The following is a 23,718-nucleotide window of genomic DNA, read 5'->3' on the forward strand; positions in this document are numbered from 1 at the left end:
GAGAAGGGTGAGTATGCATAGGTGAAAACATTTTTCTAGACATCAAATACCAAATTTTCTAAAGCGCCCGGGCTTTAAATTTTTTTGATATATTATTCACTTTTAAAAACTATTCCTTAGCTTTTTACTTAATAGTTTTAATATTAAATACTGTTTTAACTGCTTATTTTACCAGTTGTGATATAATTACTTGTCTAAGGCACTGCATAGGGCTAAGCACTGTTCACCGTAACTGCATCAAAAATGAAAGAAAGGTCAAAAGAGAATAATTTCATAATCCAGGAAATTACAGGCAGTCTTAGAACTAAATCCCTAAACTAAAAATTTAAATAAACTAAGAACTGATGCTGTTTCAAGGAGCCCTTTTCTTTGGAAGTACATACATTTGTGTCCTTCCCCAGAACCTTCATCTGCAGCATAGGGCTCTGCTTTGAAATACATGTACTGCATTTCTCCCCTACTCTTGCCACTCTCATCATATTCACTATCAGTTCCGGAGTCTTCTTCTGCTGTATCCCATGTCTCTTTTTTCCCTTCATTTGCTTTAGTTCTTCTACTACTTGTGATACTATGGGAGTCGAGTCCATTAGCCAAAGGGATCTGGGTATTATCTGCATTGCACAAAGTATCACTGCTGTGACTGGAGCTGAGAATATCACTGTCCACTGAACTTGTACTCCTGTCATTGTTCACATCTGAGTCTGATCGTTCTTCAGACTGAAAATTTTCTGGATCAGAAGTCTGAATATGCTGTTCAAGTTCTCTATTATCCACTGATGCGGAAGAGTCCCTCTCATTGAGAGGTGATTCAATGTTTTCAAAGTCACTTGTCTCAGTGCTTTTGCTGCTGTCCCCATTATCTCCATCCTGTTGTTGCTGCAGTGACAAACTTTTGAGTTTTTCAGTGCTTTCTTCTAGAATAGCTTCCACAGACTTCAGACTGCCTACAGGTCCTTTGAGTCTTTCACAGTCGTCATCCACATTACCAGAATCACCCCCAGCTTTCTGGTATGCTGTCCTTTTGGAATAAGATCCTGGAGATTGTTCAGGTAGCAAAACAAATAATCTGATTGTATTTGCATGCCGATCCAGGAGTTTCCATAAATGGGAGTCTGTAAAGGCCATCTGGTAATCCAAAGTCTCAGAACTCTCAACAAACACCTAAATCACAAGTCAGAAGTTACATTACAAGTTAATTTTAAAATCATTTTCATTCTCTGTAAGAATAATAGGACACCAATACAAGACTGCACAGTAAATTAAAAAAATTTGTCTTGATAAAGTTTCTGAAGGATAGGTCTTGCTTTAGGGACTAAATAAAATTTAGGCTCATGTGTCTTTGTAACTAGTCATAAAAATACACTAACACAGGTGGACAGACACATATACACAGACACACCCTTAGTTACTGGTCTGTCCATTTTCAGATATATTTTGTATTATGCATCCTCCTCCTTAGAAAGTCAAAGTTTAATCTAAGAATATACATAGGAACATCAATAAAGATACCTCAGCAATGCAAGGCCAAAATCTGGATTACAGAAAAACTTAATAAGCAAATAAACTGTAAGGACACATGGGGATCTATACCTTAAAAGAGACTCAAGAGCTACATTATGGATTTGATTTGGATCCTTACTTTAAAAAAGTTTTATAAGATAATCAGAGAAATCTAAACACTGACTGGATACTGGTTGCCAGTGAGGCATTTTTAATTTTAAAGAATGCCAGTCCTGAGGAGATGCATGTTTATATTACTTGTAGATGAAATGACACAACGCTGAGAAGTTAATCTGGGGGAAGTGGGTGAAACAAGAGTAAGTGTAGGAGCTGGGTGATGGGGATATGAGTGTCATCACACTATTCTCTTTACTCAGGTGTACATCTGAAATTTTTCATAGTAAAAAGGTTTTTTAAGAATTAAATGCATATACATAAAGTTGGCAATTATCAATAGCATGTTGGGTTTTACATAAGAAGATAACCTATTATTCAATAAATGTTACAAATTGGGATTACCAGCTAACTGCCTAGGGAAAATTAAATCCCTCCTGCACCTCTCACTCTCAGATAGTAATAGGGTAGATTACACTTTAATGTTACATGCTTATACACCCCAAAAAGCACTAGAAGAAAATGCAGTTGAATAAAAATTACACAATAATAAACTAATACAAAAACAGGCTAAGAGATACTAAAAATCAAATTTTGCTGAGAAGAATGAGACTGGAAAAGATGATAAATAAAAAATGTCAAACAAGGAAAACTTTGGAAGCAATTTACCTAGGGTGAACCAAGGACATTAAGAACAAACAGATGGAATACCTAACAATATCCAGAGACAACAAAAGAGGACCAGCCTGCTCCATTTCCGTTCCAACTGGGCTAAATGCAGAGGGCAAGGAAATAATGTGGAGTGAATTCAAAGAGCTCAGTTTTCTTGGGACAGGCCTGTAACTCTCACCATGAAGTACTGCTTTATGGGAGAAGTTCAAGAAAGAAAAAAACTTAGAGGACTTCAGCATTGTGGGTAGACATAGCTATGAAGGCTACAGCAACAAGACAAGGCTTTATCAGAGGCAGGATAATATGGGAAGCTTGAAAACCAAATGGAGGTAGAAGAGGAAAAATACTCCAGGTGGGGCACACACAAACAAAAACAAAGGGGAGGAGACCACCAAAACTGATCTGGAGGACAGAAAGAAGACTGACCTGACCTGACTACAAAGGAAGGTGACTACTGGGAGGATGTGAGAATTTCAAATGGAAATTCAAGACAGATCTTGGACAGCCCGAGAGGCCAGGAACAAAACTGAACTTAATTCCACTTGTTACCTGAGTAGAAAACAGTAATGAGAAATTAAAGACATACCTTGTTACTTCTGAAAAAACCTTCAGCTTTCAGGGTTTTGCTGGGTACACTGAGAAGACGTAAGTCATTATAGCAGCGTTCCAGCACTATTCTCATTGTTTCGGCAGGTAAATGGATGGCCTATAATTAAAGCAGTTTCATCAAAAAGTACTCTGTCCACAGTCATGCTGCTTCACACAGAAATATGGGAGTGTAAGACTCTGATTAACTCTTCTTAAAAGTAGCAGAGAATATTGAGAGAAAAATAATTTTAGTAGAAGTTTTAAAATTTTTGGATAACCCAAGGAAAAATTATTAGTCAGACTATCAATCACGAACTTCGCACTAAAAATTCTATTTTTTCAAAGTCTTAAAATAAATGAGGTGACTTGATTCCAAAGAAACTGAGTAACTGACTCTTTAAGAGTCAATGTCAAATTAACATCCTTTTAACTTCCTGGTTTTTGATAAACTATTCTGTATTCTGTGAATAGTAGTTAATAATTTTACTGGTCAATTTTACTCTGTGTAAAATGAGATTAAATTGGTAAGTAAAATTTAAAGGCATTCTGAAATTCCACATCTTTAATTTTTGTGGTCATTTTGATGAATTCTACATGAAATGAACAGATGAAAATAATTATATTAAAAACAATTTGTTTTCAGTATAACATGGTATCAATTATGAATATCTAATTCTTAGTCAATCTAGTTATACTCAAAACACCACTTTGGCTAACTGTCTATATTCTCAAGATATATTTTTCCCCAACAAGATTATGAACTTCATCAGGGAAAGGACTATCATATGACTCTTATATTCTACCTCAGTGCTCATATGCTAGATGACACTCATTTTTTTTACATCTAGCATTTAAAAAAATGTAATATGGAGCAATTAAACTGGCACAGCATACATACACACACACACGCAATTTAATCATAAGTTTGCAACTTGATCTGTTTCTTGACTATTACTACTTTGTCAAGAGCAAAAGTATTAGCGGCTGGTTCTGTGGTGTAGTGGGTGAAATCGCCACCTGCAATGCCAGCATCCCATGTGGGCGCCAGTTTGAGTCCTGGCTACTCCACTTCTGATCCAGCTCTCTGCTATGGCCCGGGAAGGCAGTGGAGGATGGCCCAAGTCCCTGGGCACCTGTACCCACATGGGAGAACCGGAGGAAGCTCCTGGCTCTTGGCTTTGAATTGGCACAGCTTTTGCCATTGCCATCCAGGGAGTGAACCAGTAGATGGAAGACCTCTCACTCTTTCTCTCTCTCTCTGCCTCTCTGTAACTCTGCCTTTCAAATAAATAAATAAATCTTTTTTTTTAGAAAGTAAAAGTATTAAAGTATTTTAACACAGTAATAGTAACAACCATTCTGATATGACACTTTGCATTTTTTCAAACTGCACATACATTTATATTTCCATTAATGCTCACAACCCTGCTACACAGGTATGAAGATCCCCAGATAATGAGATAAGACTATCATAAGATGAATAACTATAAAATAGGCTAAATTTCTTAACTTATAATTACTGAACAACCTATTCTATATCAAGGGTTCTTAACACAGAGTCCAGAAACTCTGCACAATTTGCTTACATTTGTTTGCTCAAGGTTCTATAGAGTACAGGGCCCCTGAGGGTCTGGTGTGGACTGGTCCTTTTGCCAAGGAAATCTGAATGTTTTCATATTTTTCCAGCTCAAAAATTCCAAAAGATGGGGCCAACATTGTAGCACGGAGGATTAAGTCAAAACCTGCAAGGCTGGAATCCTATATGAGCAGTGGTTTGAGTCCTAGCTGCTCCACACCTGGGAAAGCAGCGGAAGATGATGGCCCAAGGACTAGGGAGTGGAGAACCAGATGAGCTCCTGGCTCCTGGCTTCTGCCTTGGCCCAGTTCCAGCTGCTGTGGCCATTTGGGGAGTCAACCAGCAGATGGAAGATCTCTCTCTCTCTCTCTCTCTCCCCCTCTCTGTAACTCTGTCTTTCAAATAAATAAACCTTTAACAAACAGAAATTCTAAATGAGCCTATGTTCATCATCACTAATTCACATAATGGGGCATATGTTTATCACCTTATCTGCCAAATCTGTCCCCTCACCTTACTCCTGTTTCTCTTAATAATCACATCACCACCTTTCTGATGATCCAACTTTGAAACCCTTCTGGTCATCTGTGTCCTTGCCTTATCCCAGTATTTAGCAATGCCATATATATGTTTGTGTGTGTGTATAAAATTCTCTCAAAATATATGCCCTTTCTCATTTCCAGTCACATGCTTTCACCTGAATTATTTCACCAGCTGCCTCATCTCCATTCCTGACTCACTCTCAGTCAATCTGGAACTAGTCTAGTTGACACCAGACTTAAAATTCTACAGCACAGATCTGATCAATCATACCACTGCTACACTCAAAAAATCTACCTCCTACTGCTCACACCAAAGACAGCCCAAACTTTTGTACTTACTATATAAAATCTTCCATGAAATGAACTGAACATACACACTCCCAAGCCTATTTTTACAGTGACCCAGCCAAACATACAAACTGTTGTTATGTGTACTTGCCTCATTCTTTGCTCAATTTGTTTCTTTTATTTGAAATGTCCTTCTTTACTAAGTACAGTTGTCTTCTGGCTATAAAATTTTGACTTATTGAGGTAGAAACTATATCCTACCTCTAACACTGTGCTTTGTAAACATGTCAAACACTCAAAATAATCACTGGCCCATTTGAAAACTTACCTTTGAAATCAGTTGTTTGAACTCTGTAACTGTCTGATTTAAGTAAGCACGAACAGTTATGGGAACAGCTACAGATTCTGCCTTTAGATCAACAACGTGAACTTTCACCATCACTTCTGTCACATTTGAGGACATAAAAACATAACTGGAGGTTATTTTTTAATCCATTTCACATGAGCAATACATTTTTAATGTGTGTCTAACAGCTGGCAAAGATCATTTTCAAGATGGTAGATGTGTGTTACACACGTAAAATACATTTCAGAACTTCTCTTTTACAATTTAACACAATACTAGCAAATATATATAAGAAATGGAAATGAGGCTCACAAAAAAGTCCTCCCGCATCTCTTTTTAAAATGTTAAATAGTAGCCATCATTAGGAAGTATTATTTTTTACCTTTATATTTCCTATATAAGTCAAAAAAGATTTTTAAAAAGAAGTGTTCTGTTTCCTTGTAAAATATAAAATCACTGTCAAATTTATCAAGCATATTAAAAACACAAATGTAAAGTTCCAAAAACAGGCAAAACCACAATACTAAGTAAATATAAGTAACCACAAAGTGCAACTGGTCTGAGGGGACACAGCCCTGCACACCTGCTTATGAAACCCCTGCATCATGCCACTCACGACCTTCTTCATAATCAACGTCCTCCCTCACAGTAATACTCTCCATGCCTTACGGAGAATTCTGCACAAAAACTGGTTATGTGTCTGTTTTTTCACTCAAATGCCTCATATTATAACTGAATACCATCTTCCCCTCTCTGTTTTCAGGATATGCTGATAACTAAACTTTTAGCTTCTCTCTTTTTTTTTTTTTTAAGATTTATTTATTAATTTGAAAGGCAGAGTTACACAGAGAGAAAAGGAGAGGCAGAGAGAGAGTGAGAGGAAGAGTCTTCCATCCACTGGTTCACTCCCCAAATGGCCACAATGGCTGGAGCTGCACTGATTCGAAGACAGGAGCCAGGTGCTTCTTCTGGGTCTCTCAAACCTTCCCAGGCTACAGCAGAGAGCTGGATCGAAAGTGGAGCAGCTGGGACTTGAACCGGCACCCATATGGGATGCTGGTATTGCAGGCGGCAGCTTTACCCACTATGCTGCAGCACTGGCCCCAAATTTTAGTTTCTTATAAATGAATAATCTTCAAACACTACACTTAACAGACAGTTACTCTGTTTTTACTTCTGGTATTATATGTTAATCCTCACTTTTTCCTCTATGTTGCTAATCTGACACAGCATTCTGACTAAAATCTTGATATTAACAAATGAAGGAGATTACAGGAATCTTACAGTTCACACTCACAGTTAGAGGTCCTTTTTAAACAAAATAGCTTTTTTGCTTACTTCTGCTATATTTTAATCATTATCTTTTTTTCTATCTAAAAAAATGGACTCTACAGATAGGATAGAGTTTGACTGAAATAGGTATTATCAGGTTTTCAGAAATGAAATTTCCCCACTTAAACAGATTCCTTCAAGGAAAACTCTACTTGACCTACTTTTGGAAAGACAGGTTTTTATAATAAGGAGGTTCATAATATCCACTGAGGAACATAATCTGAAAGGTCAGAATAAGGTTTTGTTGGGGCCGGCGCTATGGCATAGCGGGTAAAGCTGCCATCTGCAGCGCTGGCATCCCATATGGGCACCAGTTCAAGTCCCAGCTGCTCCACTTCTGATCCAGCTCTCTGCTATGGCCTGGGAAAACAGTAGAACATGGCCCAAGTCCTTGGGCCTCTGCACTCGCGTGGGAGACTGGAAGAAGCTCCTGGCTCCTGGCTTCAGATCGGCCCAGCTCCAGCTATTGGGGGCATTTGGGGAGGGAACCAGCGGATGGAAGACCTCTCTCTCTCTCTCTCTCTCTGCCTCTGCCTCTCTGTAACTCCGCCTTTCAAATAAATAAATAAATCTTTAAGAAAAAAAAGTTTGGTAAATTCAATTTGTAAGGATAAAAGTGAATTTAACTTCAAAATCTGATTAACCACTGAGCAAGAAAGCTAGAGTCAAGACACACAGAAAGAACTCTGTAAAATAAATTAAAACATTTTGACTTTCTCCTATTTATTATAATTTATATACAGTGATTACTAGAAAATTCTGGACATGAGAAAGACAAGGTAACTATCTTTAGGGACTGCTTTGGATAAACTAGGAACATTGTATTTTGCTTTCCAATTGGTCTCAAAGGAAGAAAACAGTAATACTGAGTGAATATAATAGATTTAATGAAGAAAGACAAGGCTGAATTCCTGGAACCAGAAGAAGAGGAGAAGACAAAGAAACATTTTTTTTTTTTTTTTTTTTTTTGACAGGCAGAGTGGACAGTGAGAGAGAGAGACAGAGAGAAAGGTCTTCCTTTGCCATTGGTTCACCCTCCAATGGCCGCCGCGGCCGGCGCGTTGCAGCCGGTGCACCACGCTGATCAATGGCAGGAGCCAGGTACTTATCCTGGTCTCCCATGGGGTGCAGGGCCCAAGCACTTGGGCCATCCTCCACTGCACTCCCGGGCCACAGCAGAGAGCTGACCTGGAAGAGGGGCAACCTGGACAGATTCTAGTCCCGACTGGGACTAGAACCCGGTGTGCCAGCGCCGCAAGGCGGAGGATTAGCCTAGTGAGCCGCGGCGCTGGCCCAGAAACATCTTAAATACTGACAGTGATGGGGTTACAAAAATACCCTTCCAAAGAGATCCTGAAAACGCAGACCCTTGAATGACATAGTTTGAATTACACAGGTCCACTTACATGTGGTTTTTTTTATTTTTGGCATGGGGGAAAGATCTGTGATAATTTTAAAAACCTCACAGACCTATTGCATAACTTAGAAATATCTAAAAAATTAAGAAAAGTATGTCACAAGTGCATAAAAATATGTAGATAATTGTCTATTTTATCATTTATTACGATAAAATACATAAAAATTTAGTATGAAAAGTTAACATTTTCAAAACTTATGCACACAAACACAGCTCATATATGGTGTTATCTGTAGTTGAGAAAAATGTAAATAAAGATGCAGCATTACATTATAACTGCACAAAAATTATCTGTATTATGTACTGCACTACGGTAATAATCTTGAAGCCACTTCCTGTTACTACTGTGGTGAGCTCACTCAAGTGTTGCGAGTATCCACTTAAAATGTGGTACGATGCTAATCATCTCTGCATGAGTAGTTCCTCTCTCCAATAAATTATGCATTGTAGCAAAAAGTGATCTTTTGTGGTTCTTATGTATTTTTCATCATATGTAATACACATAACATACAAAAGACCTGTTCATCAACTGTTTATATCATGGGTAAGGCTTCCAGTCAAGAATAGGCTATTAGAAGTTAGGAGATTAATGCCCCTGACTTCCACCTTGTCCAAGGGTCGACTATATTTCTGAGACTTTATGGGAATACACTTCTTTGAACCAAGGTTTGGGGATAGGAGGCAAAAGAATAGGAGAACAGAGTCAGGGACAGACAGACAGACAGATGGTCCTAAGAGACAAGCTGGTAACTTTAGGGATTTACTGCATCTTTAGAATGATTCAATACTAAATCATTCAGTTCTACATATTCAAGAAATTCTGTTGCTGTTAGTTTTTTAATTATGTGTATTGCTGTTGGCAAGTAACCCAGAAATTAATTTCAAAGTCCAAACGTGTCAAAATTACTCTACATTATAAGAACATATTGAAAATTCTAAATTACATTCACTTTCGAAAACAAAAACCTTTTCATGACAACTTTAAGTACACTGTAACTCAAAGCACTAAAAAACTGCTTACCTCCAGGTTTGTAAGACTGGAAAACTTGATCAGGCTTTCTTGTCTCCAACAGCAGATCAAACATATATGTTGATTTGACTCCACCTAGTAGAAGTCCCATTGGTGTATCTTCTTCTCCTTCATATGATCGTTCTAGATAATCATGAAACTCATCATACTTCACAAGGCGACAACAATCCAGAGGTATTACCTCTTCTAAATCCATCATCTAAAAGAAAACAACCCCCACAGCAAAAAGAAAAAAAAATATATCTATATAAAGTGTTTAAGTCTGCTATGTAATAATTCTACATTAAGTCCTAATGCACAATAAAAGCCACGTTTATAATATGCATCTAAGTTAAAGGAAGAAATTAAATTTATTTTAAAATTACCATGTTTCATCATCCCTCAAATGATACAAACTGTGCACATTCTAAACTTTAGTTGCACTCAAAATCAACGATTATTTATTGCTTTGTAATCACAAAGCTGGAACCCTAAGAGGAAAACAAGCAGCTAACCAATTAGAATATGCATCTTTTGTTTTCACAATCCACTCTGGAGAAGCGATAATACGCGGATCTCGTAACATCTTCCTAAGTATGGCAGCGCAGCAGATCTCCTTAGGTTACCACAAAGGCTGCAGCTTTGATGTCTTCCAAGGGTCACTCCACTCCTCCACAGACATTCCCTTTAATATTGGCCTCCACAGGACCTATAGCTCCCAGCATGGGCATTTCTATCCAAAAATTGCCCTTTAGCACATGTCACTGGTGGATTTAATGTAACCTGGAAGCAGTATGTCTTGAGAGGACAATAAGCTTCCTAGAAGGGATTCATGCATGGAAGTAGTCAACGTCCATTTAAAGCTTGTGATTATGACTCTAAACACAGCGTTGCAAGCCTTGGGGTGTCCCCACTGATCTCCACTCACCCTCCACTCTCATTCTGAGATAAAACTGATTTCTCTCTTCTGTTTGACAGTTTTTATTTATGAACTTTTACTTCCTATTTTCAAGACAATGTTTCCTTCCCACATTAAAAAACTACAGAATATTAATAAGCTACCTTTGTTGCTATCACTGGTTGACCTTACTATGGAAAACAGTTTTGTTGCTAAGTCATTTGCTCCACTTTGGTCTCACTACAGTTTTGTGGGGCTGCAGCTTATGATGCTACGTGTAAAGGATCTGTTGCATAATCAGGCAATTCCAGGGCCAGCCATTCATTTGGTTTGCTCATTCACAGACCCACCCAATTTTTTGATTCTCCTATAGACCAGGCAAGAGTACTAAAACTGCAAGCAAAACCGTAACTGTAAGCAAAACCAGAGTGGTCTTTACCCTTGTTAGAGGACAGGATACTAAAATAACACATTTGACAAGTGCTTCTCAAGCTTTAGTATGCTTAAGAATCACCTAAGATACTTGTTTAAAATTTGTATTGCCAGGCTCCAACAAAAAAATTCTAATTCACTTGCAGGTATTAGCATTTTTAATAAGACTAGGATTCTGGTGTAGGCTGAGCTGGATCACAATTTGAGAAAAAACTTCACCTATCTTGTGTGCTGTTTTTACTTCTCTCGTGGGCTCTACATATAATTATATATGAAAGGATTTAGCATGCAATGTTTTTCTCTAGGTGTTGACTATTCATGTCAGCCAAGTTCTGGTAATGATTACATACAGAGGGGATTAAAAAAGAATCTGTCCCTCAGTATCACAAATGCTATTTAGAATGGTCAAAGAGTGCTTCCCTTTCTAGGTACTATTCAAAACCCACTAATAATTTTCCATTATTCTTAGGAAAAAATGCAAACTTCTACTCCTACAACATCTGTAATTTCATTTTATGCTACTCTGCATTCCTCAAGGCAGCCTGCACACACTACTGCTCTTCAGAGTTTCTTGCATGTGCCAAGCACTTCCTCACCTCAGAGTGTCCCCTTCTCAAAGTTGAAGGCTCAGAATAAACCATGTCAATATACTTAGGCTACCCAACACTGAAATTATTTATAGTATTTAAACAATAAAATAACTGCAGGTTGTGATGTTTAGATAATTTTTATTTTTTTTCCCAGCAGATTATAAATTCCCTGAGGACACTGACCATGGTCTTTTTCCTGTCTTATCCATGTGTATCATGCTGTCTTGCTCACTAGGGTATCTCTCAGGCCTCATACAATAAGTAACTCAATAAATATGTGTTAACTGAACAGAAAGAACACATATTTTGTTTCTAATACAATTCTGAGTTCTAGAAAGTCTGAAGTGGTCCTCAGAGTAAGAAAATTCTCAAGATCAACTGTCTATGTTCTGAAACAGTTATAAACTGTATGAAATGTATGAATTAATAGGCTATCAAAGTTACTGTAAATGTTTCTATTATTATAATAAAAACCTGTGAAATCAATATTATATAAGCTATCAATTTAGTGAAATTAAACATACCTTGTAAGCCATTTCTACTGCTTCCTTTAAGGTCTTATCTTTATGAACCTCCAATTTATTTTCCATCATTACTTGTTTCACAGGATGCAAACAGAATAATTTTATCTAGAAAAAGTAAAGTATCACCATTATCAATCCAGTTTATTAACAAAGTTAACTTTTTGCATACATCATTTTTCCTAATTGTCAAAATACTGTGATTTAAAATTTTTATTTATTTATTTATTTATTTATTTTCATTTGAAAGGTAGAGAGAAAGAGACAAGCAGAAACAGAGAGATATCTAAAATTCTTGCAAGAGCTGGTGCTAGGCCATGCCAAAGCCAGGAGCCCAGAAATGCATTCAGGTCTCCCATGTGGATGGCAGAGAACCAACCACCTCAGCCATCATCTACTGCCTCCCAGAGTGTGTATCAGCAGGAAGCTGAATCAGAAGCATAGTAGCCAGGACTTGAACCAGGCATATTGATATTGGATGTGGGTGTCCTAAATGGAAACTTAACCACTGCATCAAACACACTGTGAAATAACTAAAAAAAAAATAAAATTGAGATAATTATTTCTTGTGTCTACATTTCTCACTTGATTGACTATGACTCCTATCAAAAAATTCAAAAACAATAATTTTAACTACTCATTTCTTTATAAGCATGTGTCATAACTTATGTAATCATTCTCCAACTGATAAGCCCTCAAGACGTTTCCAATATTTTCTTGGTTTGGAAAATATGTCATTAGCAATATTTCCATAAGAGAAAGTATATAAAAGATACTGAATCCGCTTAAGGATCTTGATAAATGCTTCTCAGTTTTTACTCAGAAAGATTTTAATGATTTATTCTTCTCATGGTAGGTTGAGAATGTCTACCTCAACATAACTTCACCAGCCCCAAACACTATCGCTTGTATTATTAGGTATTTATGCATCAAATCAAATCAAGTTTTACCTTTGTAGCTAAGTTGCTTTCAGGGGTAGGGAATGTCTGGCCCACGAAATCATTTTGTCTGACCCCACCAAGGAAACCTGCAGTTGGGACTCAAAATTAGGTAAATTTATAGCAGGCTAATTTTTAAGTTCATAATTTTGTATGGCTGTGAATAATGTTATAAATATCCAGCGCCCTGGGTTCTGGTCCCGGTTGGGGCGCTGGATTCTGTCCCGGTTGCTCCTCTTCCAGGCCAGCTCTGCTGTGGCCTGGGAGTGCAGTGGAGGATGGCCCAAGTGCTTGGGCCCTGCACCCCATGGGAGACCAGGAGGAGGCGCCTGGCTCCTGGCTTCGGATCGGCACAGTGCACTGGCTGTGGTGGCCATTTGGGGGGTGAACTGGCGGAGGGGGGCCTTTCTCTCTGTCTTTCTCTCTCACTATCTGGCTCTGCTTGTCAAAAAAAAAAAAAAAAAAAAAATCCAAATGGTCCTTGGCAGAAAAAAGGCTTTCCATTCCTGCTACATGATCGTGATGGCATAACTGTCTGTAGACTTAATCTAATGAGTTAATTTTAAGAAAAGCATTTCAGCAAACTTAGCACTTTTCAATCAAAAGCACACCTAACCTTGCACGTGTTGCGTTCAATTTCTCGTTGCCTCTTTTCTTGTTCTTCCAATTCTCTCTCTCTCTGCACCAGGTTTCTAATATGTTCTGGATATTCATCCACTTCTAAAAATTCTATTAATAAAAACAGGAGAAGATAGTGTCACTGAAATCAAGCTTTATTCACTCGGTTCTACTCTGCTGCCATATTATACACCTGGTATTATACCATTCGTGGAAATGTATCTCAATTATCCTATCTCAATCTGGAACATAAGCTTCTTCCAGACAAAGGTAAAGAGTAATGAAAATGATACATGCTCAGTTCTTGTATTTTAAAAAGTTATATTATCTATCCATAAAAGCCCCTGGATCCAGAACAACTCGAGTATATACAGAGTAAGATTTTAAGATGGGAAACTCCCTCTAAAATTCAAAAACAACTAATTTCTGCCTTTAAACTGTGCCACCATTTTCAAATTGTGTAACCTTGAACAAGTTTATTTCTCTAGACCTAGTTTTCTTTAGCTAATTAATAACACCTACCCTATACAATTACTTGGGACATAATATTTAATAAATGTAGTTGCTGTTCTAAAACAATGCTATTTATGTTATTATTCTCATATATTATTATCTACTTTGTCCTCAAAGTACTCTTTTAACTGCTTCCTACCCAAAGAAGGCAGTCACAAAACTCCTAACTTTATCTGTTCCAGTCTTCCCTCCTTGTGCTGTAAGATTCATATGAATACAGGAAAAGTGGTCACCGTTTCTGAGGTTACTTTTAAACAACCATTTAAAGGAAAACAGTATATACAAGGAGTGGTGATCACTGACCTACACGTGAATTATTTTACGAATTTTTAAAAATGATAAAAACTTCATATTAACTCAAAGTATTAAAGGTTAATAATATAAGACTATGAAACTACTTAATGAATTTAATGATTATTTGACATTAAACAGGGAGAACAATTCATACCAAAAATATGCCTTTTTGGAAAGTAAAAATTGTTTTTACAAAGGAGCTCTAATTTTTAAATATTCCATATCAACTCCTACAGCGCCCTCTGGTGCTTCATCACAAAATCAAAGGAAGAGTTACTGGAAGGCTGGATCCACACAGGTCAATGAATCACAATCTTAGCTTGCATTCAGGTGGCTATGATCTGAGACAAGTTAATCTTTGGGATACTTTCTTTATGATGCAATAAAAATGTTTACTTCTGCTTTTAAATCTCTGATCTGAAATGACTTCCTGTTATAATTTCCCTTAATTTTTTCATTAGTTCCACAATAATTTCTTGAACACTATGTAACAGACCTTGGAATACAGTTTTGTCTAAGTCTTGTATCAATCTAATAAAGGTTTAAAAAATGTGAATACATTATAATGCTTAAAACAGATTCACTAATAGCATGGTCATTTCTAAACAATCTTTATAATTAATACTATCAGGTACAAGAAAACTTAATTTCCTATCATGTATAAAACAAATTAGCTTGGAATACAAACCAAATTAGTTTATATTACAGACTAAAATCAAATACCCATAGGTTGACATACTTGCATTTCTTGCTGGATCTTTCAGTCTATATATCAGCATATATGCATTTGTAGAGCTGGCAGAAATATAAAAAAAATTAAGAGACAAAAAAAGAAGATGGTAAAGATTCCACTTCCTATCATTAAATAATTATTTTAAATTGTAAAGTTTCTTTCAAATGATTAGAAATGCATGCTACTGTTCAGGGACACATCCAAATTTAAAACATCCCAAAAAACGGAAAAATCTACTTTGTTTTTAATTACAGATTTATGAGAAGATTTCTCTCTCTTTTTGATAAGATAGTGAAGAGTAAAACCATACTGGAGTGACTGCAACAGTGAAGTTCAGAGTCAGCAAATTTTTTCTGGAGGGGCCAAAGAGTAAAAATCTTGGGTTCTACAGGGCACACTGGTCTGTGCTACAACCACTCAAAGATGTTTTTTGTAGAGTGAAAGCACAGACTTATGCTATATAAACAAGTAACTATGTCCATGTTCAATAAAACTTTATTCTCCAAATATGGAAATGGATGGGATTTGGCTCATGGGTTGTAGTTTCCTGATCTCTGGGTTAAGTCTTGAATGATTATGAAACACTGAGACACTATATTAATTCTAACTTATAAACAATAAAATTTGGGAAATGACTTTTTACCTTGCAAAAGCACTAGAATAATAGCCTCTGCTTCCTGAAGATCCACCATGCGTTTTCTTAATGTCCTCTTGTGTTATCTAGAGAGTTGTCAGATTATTTCCTTTTTTAAAATGAAATCTATAACAACATTCTATTAAGATCAATATGTAACCCAATCTTTTAACATCACAGTTAGATGCTACATAAGATCTTCAGATACCAATTCATAATATTTAGTCATGAAGCACATTTGAAGGCTTCAAGGCAAGAGGAAAACTGGTAGTCTAATTTGGGAAATATGTAACAAGTCTCAAACAAACTGACAAAGAAAGGCTGGCACAAGCCACAGTCTGCGGCGCCAGCATCCCATTTAGGTGGCAGTTGGGGACCTGGCTATTCCACGTCCAATGTAGCTCCCTGATAATGTGCCTGGGAAAGCAGCGGAGGATAGCCCAAGTCCTTGGGCTCTTGCATCCATGTAGGAGACCCAGAAGAAGCTCCTCGATCCTGGCTTTGTCCTGGTCCAGCCATGGCTGCCGTGGCCATTTGGGGAGTGAACCAGCAGATGGAAGACCTCTCTCCTCTCTGTCTGTCTGTCCCTCTCTCACTGTAACATTCTGCCTTTCAAATAAATAAACAAATCTTAACAAAAAACAATAAGCAACAGCAGAAAATCTAATGAAGCAAAAATGGAAGGCGACATGACATGGCTCTTAAGATGTATTTCTAGACAGATTTTCCCATTTATAGTAAGACCAACTGTTGACTAGAAATATTCCTACTCCTTTCAGAACAATAATATTAAAAGATACCTCCTTACCCTGCTCACATGTTGATCATTGAAGCTGTACCACTGCTCATCACTGAATGACTTTATACAAGCATAATAATGGCCACCAGCAGCACTCCCCGAATGAACCATAACAGAGAAGAGCTCATAGATCAAGGAATTCTAAGAGGAAAACATATAAGTAACTCAGAGGACAGAAAAACATGAAACTCTTAGTTTGTCAGTGCTGTAATATGATAGTTGTCCTATGTATTATAAGTCAACTTTCCCTGAAAATATGATTAAAATTTCAAGTCACCAAATTATTTTATACAAAAATAAACTCCTCAAGTTTCATTCAATATATTCCTTCGTTTTATTTATTCCATAACCTGTGAACCTATATGTAACTCTAAATATAAGGTTAAAATTTATTTATTTATGTTCAAATAAAATAGTTTTATATGACATCCACACAGTGACCTACTGAATTAATATTTCCCACTTAACGTTAAGAATGAATCCCAAATTATATCTATAATAAATTAAAATTATTTCTTAATAGTTTCTTATTCTGTAAATAATTATTCATTGTTTAGAACTAAAGAGTATTTTAGGCAAATTTCAAGTATTTGTGAAAGAAAAAAAGAATGAAAAAGGAATTGATAAAATAAGTGATTTACAAATTCTTTGTTTTTATATTTAGGACTGTCTTTTCTTTCAGGAGCTGAGGTACGCCACAGCTACAAGCAATATGAGACCTTATAGATCAAATGCCACCATAAAATGTATAATGAGGAAGACAGAAATAGGCAAGAGAGTTAAAAAGTCAATTTGGAGGCTGGCGTTGTGGTGTAATAGGTTAAGCCTTTGCCTGTGTTTCCACTGCCGGCCTCCCATGTGGATGCCAGCTTGTGTCCTGGCTGCTCTTCTTCTGATTTAGCTCCTTGCTAGTGGCCTGGGAAAGCAGTGGAAGATGGTCCAAGTGCCTGGGCACCTGCACCCACATGGGAGACCTGGAAGAAACTCCTGGCTCCTGGATTCAGCCCAGCTCCAGTTGTTGTGGAGTGAACCAGAAGATTGAAGACTTCGGTCTCTGCCTCTCTTTGTCTATAACTCTGTTTCTCAAATAAATAAATAAATCTTAAAAAAAAAAAAGGTCTGTTTATCAAAGATGATCCTCCCGTTGGTAGCAAGTCTTTCTTCATTTCCTTTTCTGTAAAGAATTAGAGCTTCTCTATTTCTTTAGCCTAAAAAACATTTGAGCCTCCTTAAACTCTCAAGATATTGCAGCTTAATGAATTCCTACAACAAACTGCAAATTCCTTTTGTGGTTCATATTCCTAAAACTAAAATTAATCACAGTGGTGGTAGGGAGAAGGATTCAAGATTTACTTTTAATCCAGAATTTAAATGTATTAAAGCCTTGGACAACTTATAAAATGTGGTAACTCCAGGCTAGTAAAGTGCTATAATTGTAGTTAGTGCATACAGTTCATTATCATAAGTTTTCCACACATCAAATCTTTAAGAAAAAAAAAAAAAAAACCTCTGCAAGTGTGAAGAAACAAACTTAAGTATCCTAAAAAGAATTTCAAACACTAGAAAAAACTCGACAGAGCTGAATATTATGAATAATATGATAACCAGGGCCCCTAGTAACAACAAACAATCAAGTGCTATGCATTTTTTATGTTTCATCATAATAGTCAAACAAAATTTCTAGCCGGCGCCGCGGCTCACTAGGCTAATCCTCTGCCTTGCAGCGCCGGCACACTGGGTTCTAGTCCCGGTCGGGGCACCGGATTCTGTCCCGGCTGCCCCTCTTCCAGGCCAGCTCTCTGCTGTGGCCAGGGAGTGCAGTGGAGGATGGCCCAAGTGCTTGGGCCCTGCACCCCATGGGAGACCAGGAGAAGTACCTGGCTCCTGCCATTGGATCAGCGCGGTGCGCCGGCCACAGCGCGCTGGTGGCAGTGGCCATTGGAGGGTGAACCAACAGCAAAGGAAGACCTTTCTCTCTGTCTCTCTCTCTCACTGTCCACTCTGCTTGTCAAAAAAAAAAAAAAAAAAAAAATTTCTTTCCTGGAAAATTATGATGGTAGTAACTTCTATATGACAAAAATGATGGTGATTCCTAGGACATGAAACATCTTCCAAGTGAGAATGGTATTTATCATAAGCAAAAGATAACACTGTCTATATGAAAGTATAAGGGTTCTCAAAGGCAATGATAAGAAGTAGGAAGGGCAGTAATGGTTACTTCATCCAAACCTAGAATGGTAATTGTAAATTAAAAAACATTCTAACATTCTATTATCTTTTAATACTTTTTATCAAAGCACTACATTACTCAAATAAAAAGGGTATAAATCTTCAAACACAGTTCTGACAAACAGAATCACAAATTTCTGCATCTGGGTAGAACAAGAGAAAGCATCTAGTCCAAACTCCTCCAAAATGTAGCCAATGAAAGGCTCACAGATTAAATGATTTGCCCAAAGTGATACACCTTGTTAGCAGCTAAGTCAGAACTACAATCTAGATCACCTGACTCTCTAATGCATGGGAAAACTACTGAGTAATGTAGGCTTTGCAGGCCATCAGATCTGTCACCTCAGATCTCAACTCAGCCTCAGCCATTACAGCATCAAACTGACCTCAGACAACAAGGGAAATAACTCGAGTTGTTATGTTCCAATAAATCTTATTTTCAAAAAGAGGTAGCATGAAGCAACACACCCTGAAGTTCAGAGAATACCAAGCAGTATAATTATTTTTAAAAAGCCAGAAATACTGCTACATTTTGGCATTTCATATACAAAGTGCACAAAACCAAAGATAAATCAAACAACATCCAAGAAATTCAGAGAGGGAAAGCACCTATCTAAACTATCTAAAGAGAAACAAGGATAAAAATTACAGCACATTTTCATTACAGAACACAAAAGCAAGAAAAGTATAAGAATCTTCAATCCAGTAGAATAATCCTTCAAATGTAAAGAACAGAAACTAGAAGTCACCAGCAAAAGGAAAAGTGGAAAATTCACAAATATGTAAAAATTAAACAACACACTCTGTGAACAGCCAATGGGTCACAGGGGCAATCACAGCAGAAATTAGAAAACATCCTGAAACAAGTTAAAATGAAAATGAAACACACCAAAAACTTATACAATGTAGCAAAAGTAGTACTAAGAAGGACACTTCTAGCAGTAAATGCACACATTAAAGAAAAAAGACCTGACTAAACAACCTAACTCTACACTTCAAGGAAAGAACTAGAGAACAAACTAAACTCAAACAAAGCAAAAGGAAGGAAGCAATAAAGATTAGAGCAGAAATAGAGAACAGAAAACAAAAGCATTACTTAATACCAATATCAAAGATACTATAAGAAAAAAGGTATAAACCAATATTCTTTTTAAAAAAAGATTCATTTATTTATTTGAAAGTCAGAGAGAGAGAGAGAGAGATATTTTCCATCCGCTAGTTCAAAAACCACATGATCCTCTCAAGTGATACAGAAAAAAAAGTCTGAAAAACTCAATACCCTTTCATTATAAAAACACCCAAACAAACAAAGACTAGAGAGAAATTAACATAATAAAGACTACAAACGAAAAGGTCACAGCTTACATCATATTCAATGATGAAAAACTAAAAATTTTCCCTCGAAGATCAGCACCAAGGCAAGGACGCCCACTCTTACCACTTCTATTCTATATAGTACTGTAGTCCTAACCAGAGGAATCAAGCAAGAACAAAAGACATCCAAATAGTATAGGAAGAAATAAAATGATCTCTGTTCACAGATGACATAATCTTGTTTGCAGTAAACTCTAAAGATTCTACAAAAAAATAAATCGATTTAAACTGATAAATTCAGCAAAGTTGCAAGATACACAAATCAACACATAAAAATATCAGGTGTGATGCAAAACACCATCAATGGACAATCTAAAAAGAAAGAAAACAATCCCATTTACAGTAGCATCAGAAAGGATAAAATGTTTAGGAATAAACTTAACCAAGGAGACAGAAGACTTGTACAGCAAAACCTACAAAACACTGTGGAAAGAAAATAAAGACACAAATAATTGGAAACATATCCTGTGTTTGTAAACTAGAAGACATAATATTATCCAAGTGTTACACTACACAAAGTGATCTACAGATTTAATGTGATTTCTAGAAAAATCCTAATGGCACTTTTTTTTTTTTTTTTTTGCAGAATTGGAATAGAAGACCTCTCTCTTTCTGTCTCTACCTCTATCTGTAACTCTGTCTTTCAAATAAATAAAATAAATCTTTAAAAAAAGAAGAAAACACTATGGTAGTTCCTCAAAGTTGAAAGTGAAATTAACATACAATTCAGTCATACTGCTTCTGTGATACAAAGAACTGAAAACAGAGTTTCAAACACGTATCTGCATATTCATGTTCATAGCAGCCACAATTTCTAAAAGCAACAAAATGGAAGCAATCTAAATGTCTAGCAACTAATATACAATGGAATATGAGGGTACTTCAAAAAATTCATGGAAAAATAGAATTAAAATGTCTTGGTGAAAAAAATTTGAAGTCTCTGCAATTTTATCGAAACAGGCATTTTTCATGAACTTTTGAAATTTTCTCCATATGAAAGGATTTCAAACTTTTTTGCACCAAAATAAACATTGTTTAATTCTATTTTCCAGAAACTTTTTAAAGTGCCCTTGTATTACTAGGCTTTAAAAAGGAATGAAATTATGATACATGTTAACAATATGAATGGTCTTTAAAGGCATTACGCTAAGTGAAATAAGCTAGTTACAGGAAGACAAATACCAGGGTGAGTGTATGTGTGTGGTGGGGTGTGAGCATACTGTGGCATAGCAGGTTAAGCCACCACTTGTGTTGTCCACTTCCCATATCTGAGTCTGGTTCAGGCTCCAGCTCCTTTGTTTCCCATCCAGCTTCCGGCTAATGCACATGGGAAGCAGGGAATGATAGCTTAAGTACTTGAGTTCCTGCCACTCATGTGACAGATCCAGATGAAGTGTCTGGCTCTGGCTTTAGTCTGGCTCAATCTTGGCTGTTGTGGCCATTTGGGGAGAGAACCAGCAATGGAAGAGCTCTGTCTTTCTCTCTTGGCCACCTATCCTTTCAAATAAATACATACATCTTTTAAAAAAGGAGACAAATACTGTATTATTCCTCTTATGTGAGGTATCTAAAATAGTAAAACTCATAGAAATTAGAGGATATGTGCTAGGGGATGAGAGTAAGGGATGATCCAGGGACTTGTTTAATGCACATAAATTTCAGTTTTGAAAGATAAAAGAGCTTTAAATGATAAAAGAATTGTGTAACAACGTGCATATCATTCCCAATATTGTAATGTACACTTAAAAATAGTTAAGATGGTAAATTTTGTTTTTGATCCAATATGTAAAAAAGTGAAGAAGAAACAAACATTTCCTTAGATTTTCAAACCATGAACAGTTGATCTGTCATGCAAAAAATGTAAAAAGGAGGAAGATGACATGCGTTAGTAACCTGGATCCGCATAAAAAAAGAAAGAGCATCAGAGAAGGAATCAATGAAGGTAAAATGAAATACTGATACTTCTTATACCTAACTGATTTACAAGGTGGTAATCTGGTTGAAGCACGAATAGTAACAAATCTATAGGATGATGACAGCATATGGGTAAGTGAAATGATTGTCAGCAATGTCATAAGAGATGGGATGCAGCCACTGGGAATGTTTTGATACCAGGTACCACAAACTAAGATGAAGCAGCACAGTATTATTTTAAGGTCAATTAAGAATAGTTAAAAATGTACATTATAAACTCTAGAGCAAACATTTAAAAAAATCTTTTAAAAACAGAATTAGTAAGCTAAGAGAGATAAAAATTTGAAATTCATGCAGTCTTTCACAATAAGCATCTTCTACAAACTTTCAGAAGTACCTTTCTACTATAAAAAATGCTTCGGATGAGAAGTGTTTCAGATCTTAAGGCTTTTTATTTTTTGGAATATTTGCATAGACTGAGCATTCCTAATTCAAAAATCTGAAATCTGAAATTCTCCAAAATTCAAAATGTTTTGTATGCCAATGCTCAAAATAGATTTTTTTGAATTAGGCATGCCTAACATATACATTTTAAAAAACAAGTATTTTTAAGGGATTTTAGCTTTGAAAAATTAATTTCTTTTAAAGAAAACTTCATCAGTCATACCAGCTATAAAATTAGACAGCAGCTCAGGGAATACTTAATTCTCTCTTTTAATTAAAAAAATTAAAAAAAAAAAAAACCTGTAAAACATATCTTTTCAGAGAGGGTATTTGGCACAGTTGTTAAGATGCTGATTAGGAAGTCTGCATCCCATATCAAAGTATCTGGGTTCAATACCCTGCTCTGGCTCCTGACACAAGCTTCCTGTTAATGCACACTCTAGCAGGCAGCAGTGATGACTCAAGTATTTGGGTTCCTCTACCATAATGGGAGACCAGGGATTGTGTACCAGTCTCTTGGCTTTGATCTAGCAGAGACTTGGCAGTTGCAGGCATCTGGGGTGTGAACCAAGGGATGGGAGCTCCCTCTGTATCTCTTTGCCCCTCTGCCTTTAAAATGAATACATTTAAAGAAAAAATGTCTTAAAGTACCTTTTCGAGTCCAGGTTTTGAAATCTTTTCATTTCCACTATTGTTTTCAAGGCAGATCCCTTCATCAACACCATCATCATTGGAGAAATCGTTGCTCATCTGATCACTATGACAGCTACCTTCATTTTCTGCTCCACTGTCAGTGCAACTCTCAGTCTGAGGAGATTTCTTAATAAAACATAATGATCTTAAAATTCTGAGCCAAATACAGGGAAAATATATTCAGCAAAACTTTTCACTTGTATACTGCTAACTTTTTCACATAGTTTGGCAACTTGTTAATAATATTTATTTATTTTATTCTCTTAAAAGTGAAAACTTAAATAAATTTATTCAAAGAAAACATGTATTTTAAAAGCATTTCTACCATGGACTTAAAATTCTAATATAAACTATAGAATTAGAATTCTATTAAGCCCTATTTCTGTTTATCATTGCAAAGTAATGTAAATTACCATTTTTTTTCAGCCAAATCCTTAAAAGCAGAGAACCTGAACTCCCAAACAAGTGACTTTTATTCTCAAATCTTAAAGAACAATTAAGTCTAATACTGTTAGATATTATAAATAATTAGGAAAATAAGACATTGGCTCTATCCTCAAGAACTTTATGCTGTGGTTTATAGGAGGTAGACATGTAACTTTTCTATGTTTTATGGTTTTAAAATCACATTCACATGAATTTAATTTGAGTAATTTGACTTCTTGAAATCCTCAAACAACTCTTTCTCTCTTTTCCTTTTATACCAAAAA

At 36.3% G+C, this 23,718-nt stretch overlaps 1 protein-coding gene across 13 annotated transcripts in view; it reads right to left on the minus strand.

Annotated features, from left to right (window-relative positions):
* The window catches only part of USP47 (ubiquitin specific peptidase 47), a 115,424-nt gene that overhangs the window by 13,763 nt on the left and 77,943 nt on the right, over nucleotides 1-23,718 (minus strand). For 7 of the 13 annotated variants that reach the window (XM_008266247.5, XM_008266235.5, XM_089328668.1 and 4 more), the window contains 10 exons: nucleotides 22,967-23,134; nucleotides 16,364-16,495; nucleotides 15,565-15,641; nucleotides 14,928-14,983; nucleotides 13,380-13,492; nucleotides 11,829-11,933; nucleotides 9,397-9,604; nucleotides 5,609-5,724; nucleotides 2,873-2,992; nucleotides 384-1,161 (listed from right to left, as the gene is read on the minus strand). In XM_008266247.5, the coding sequence (XP_008264469.2) occupies nucleotides 384-1,161; nucleotides 2,873-2,992; nucleotides 5,609-5,724; nucleotides 9,397-9,604; nucleotides 11,829-11,933; nucleotides 13,380-13,492; nucleotides 14,928-14,983; nucleotides 15,565-15,641; nucleotides 16,364-16,495; nucleotides 22,967-23,134 (1,873 nt within the window). The remainder of the gene's footprint in view (nucleotides 1-383; nucleotides 1,162-2,872; nucleotides 2,993-5,608; nucleotides 5,725-9,396; nucleotides 9,605-11,828; nucleotides 11,934-13,379; nucleotides 13,493-14,927; nucleotides 14,984-15,564; nucleotides 15,642-16,363; nucleotides 16,496-22,966; nucleotides 23,135-23,718) is intronic. The other 6 variants (XM_070073260.2, XM_051824800.3, XM_089328670.1 and 3 more) reach the window with 1 other exon arrangement.

This window comes from Oryctolagus cuniculus, chromosome 1, assembly GCF_051225735.1.
Source record: "Oryctolagus cuniculus isolate XC-2025 breed Fujian yellow rabbit chromosome 1, ASM5122573v1, whole genome shotgun sequence".
In the NCBI taxonomy this organism is placed as follows: domain Eukaryota; kingdom Metazoa; phylum Chordata; class Mammalia; order Lagomorpha; family Leporidae; genus Oryctolagus; species Oryctolagus cuniculus.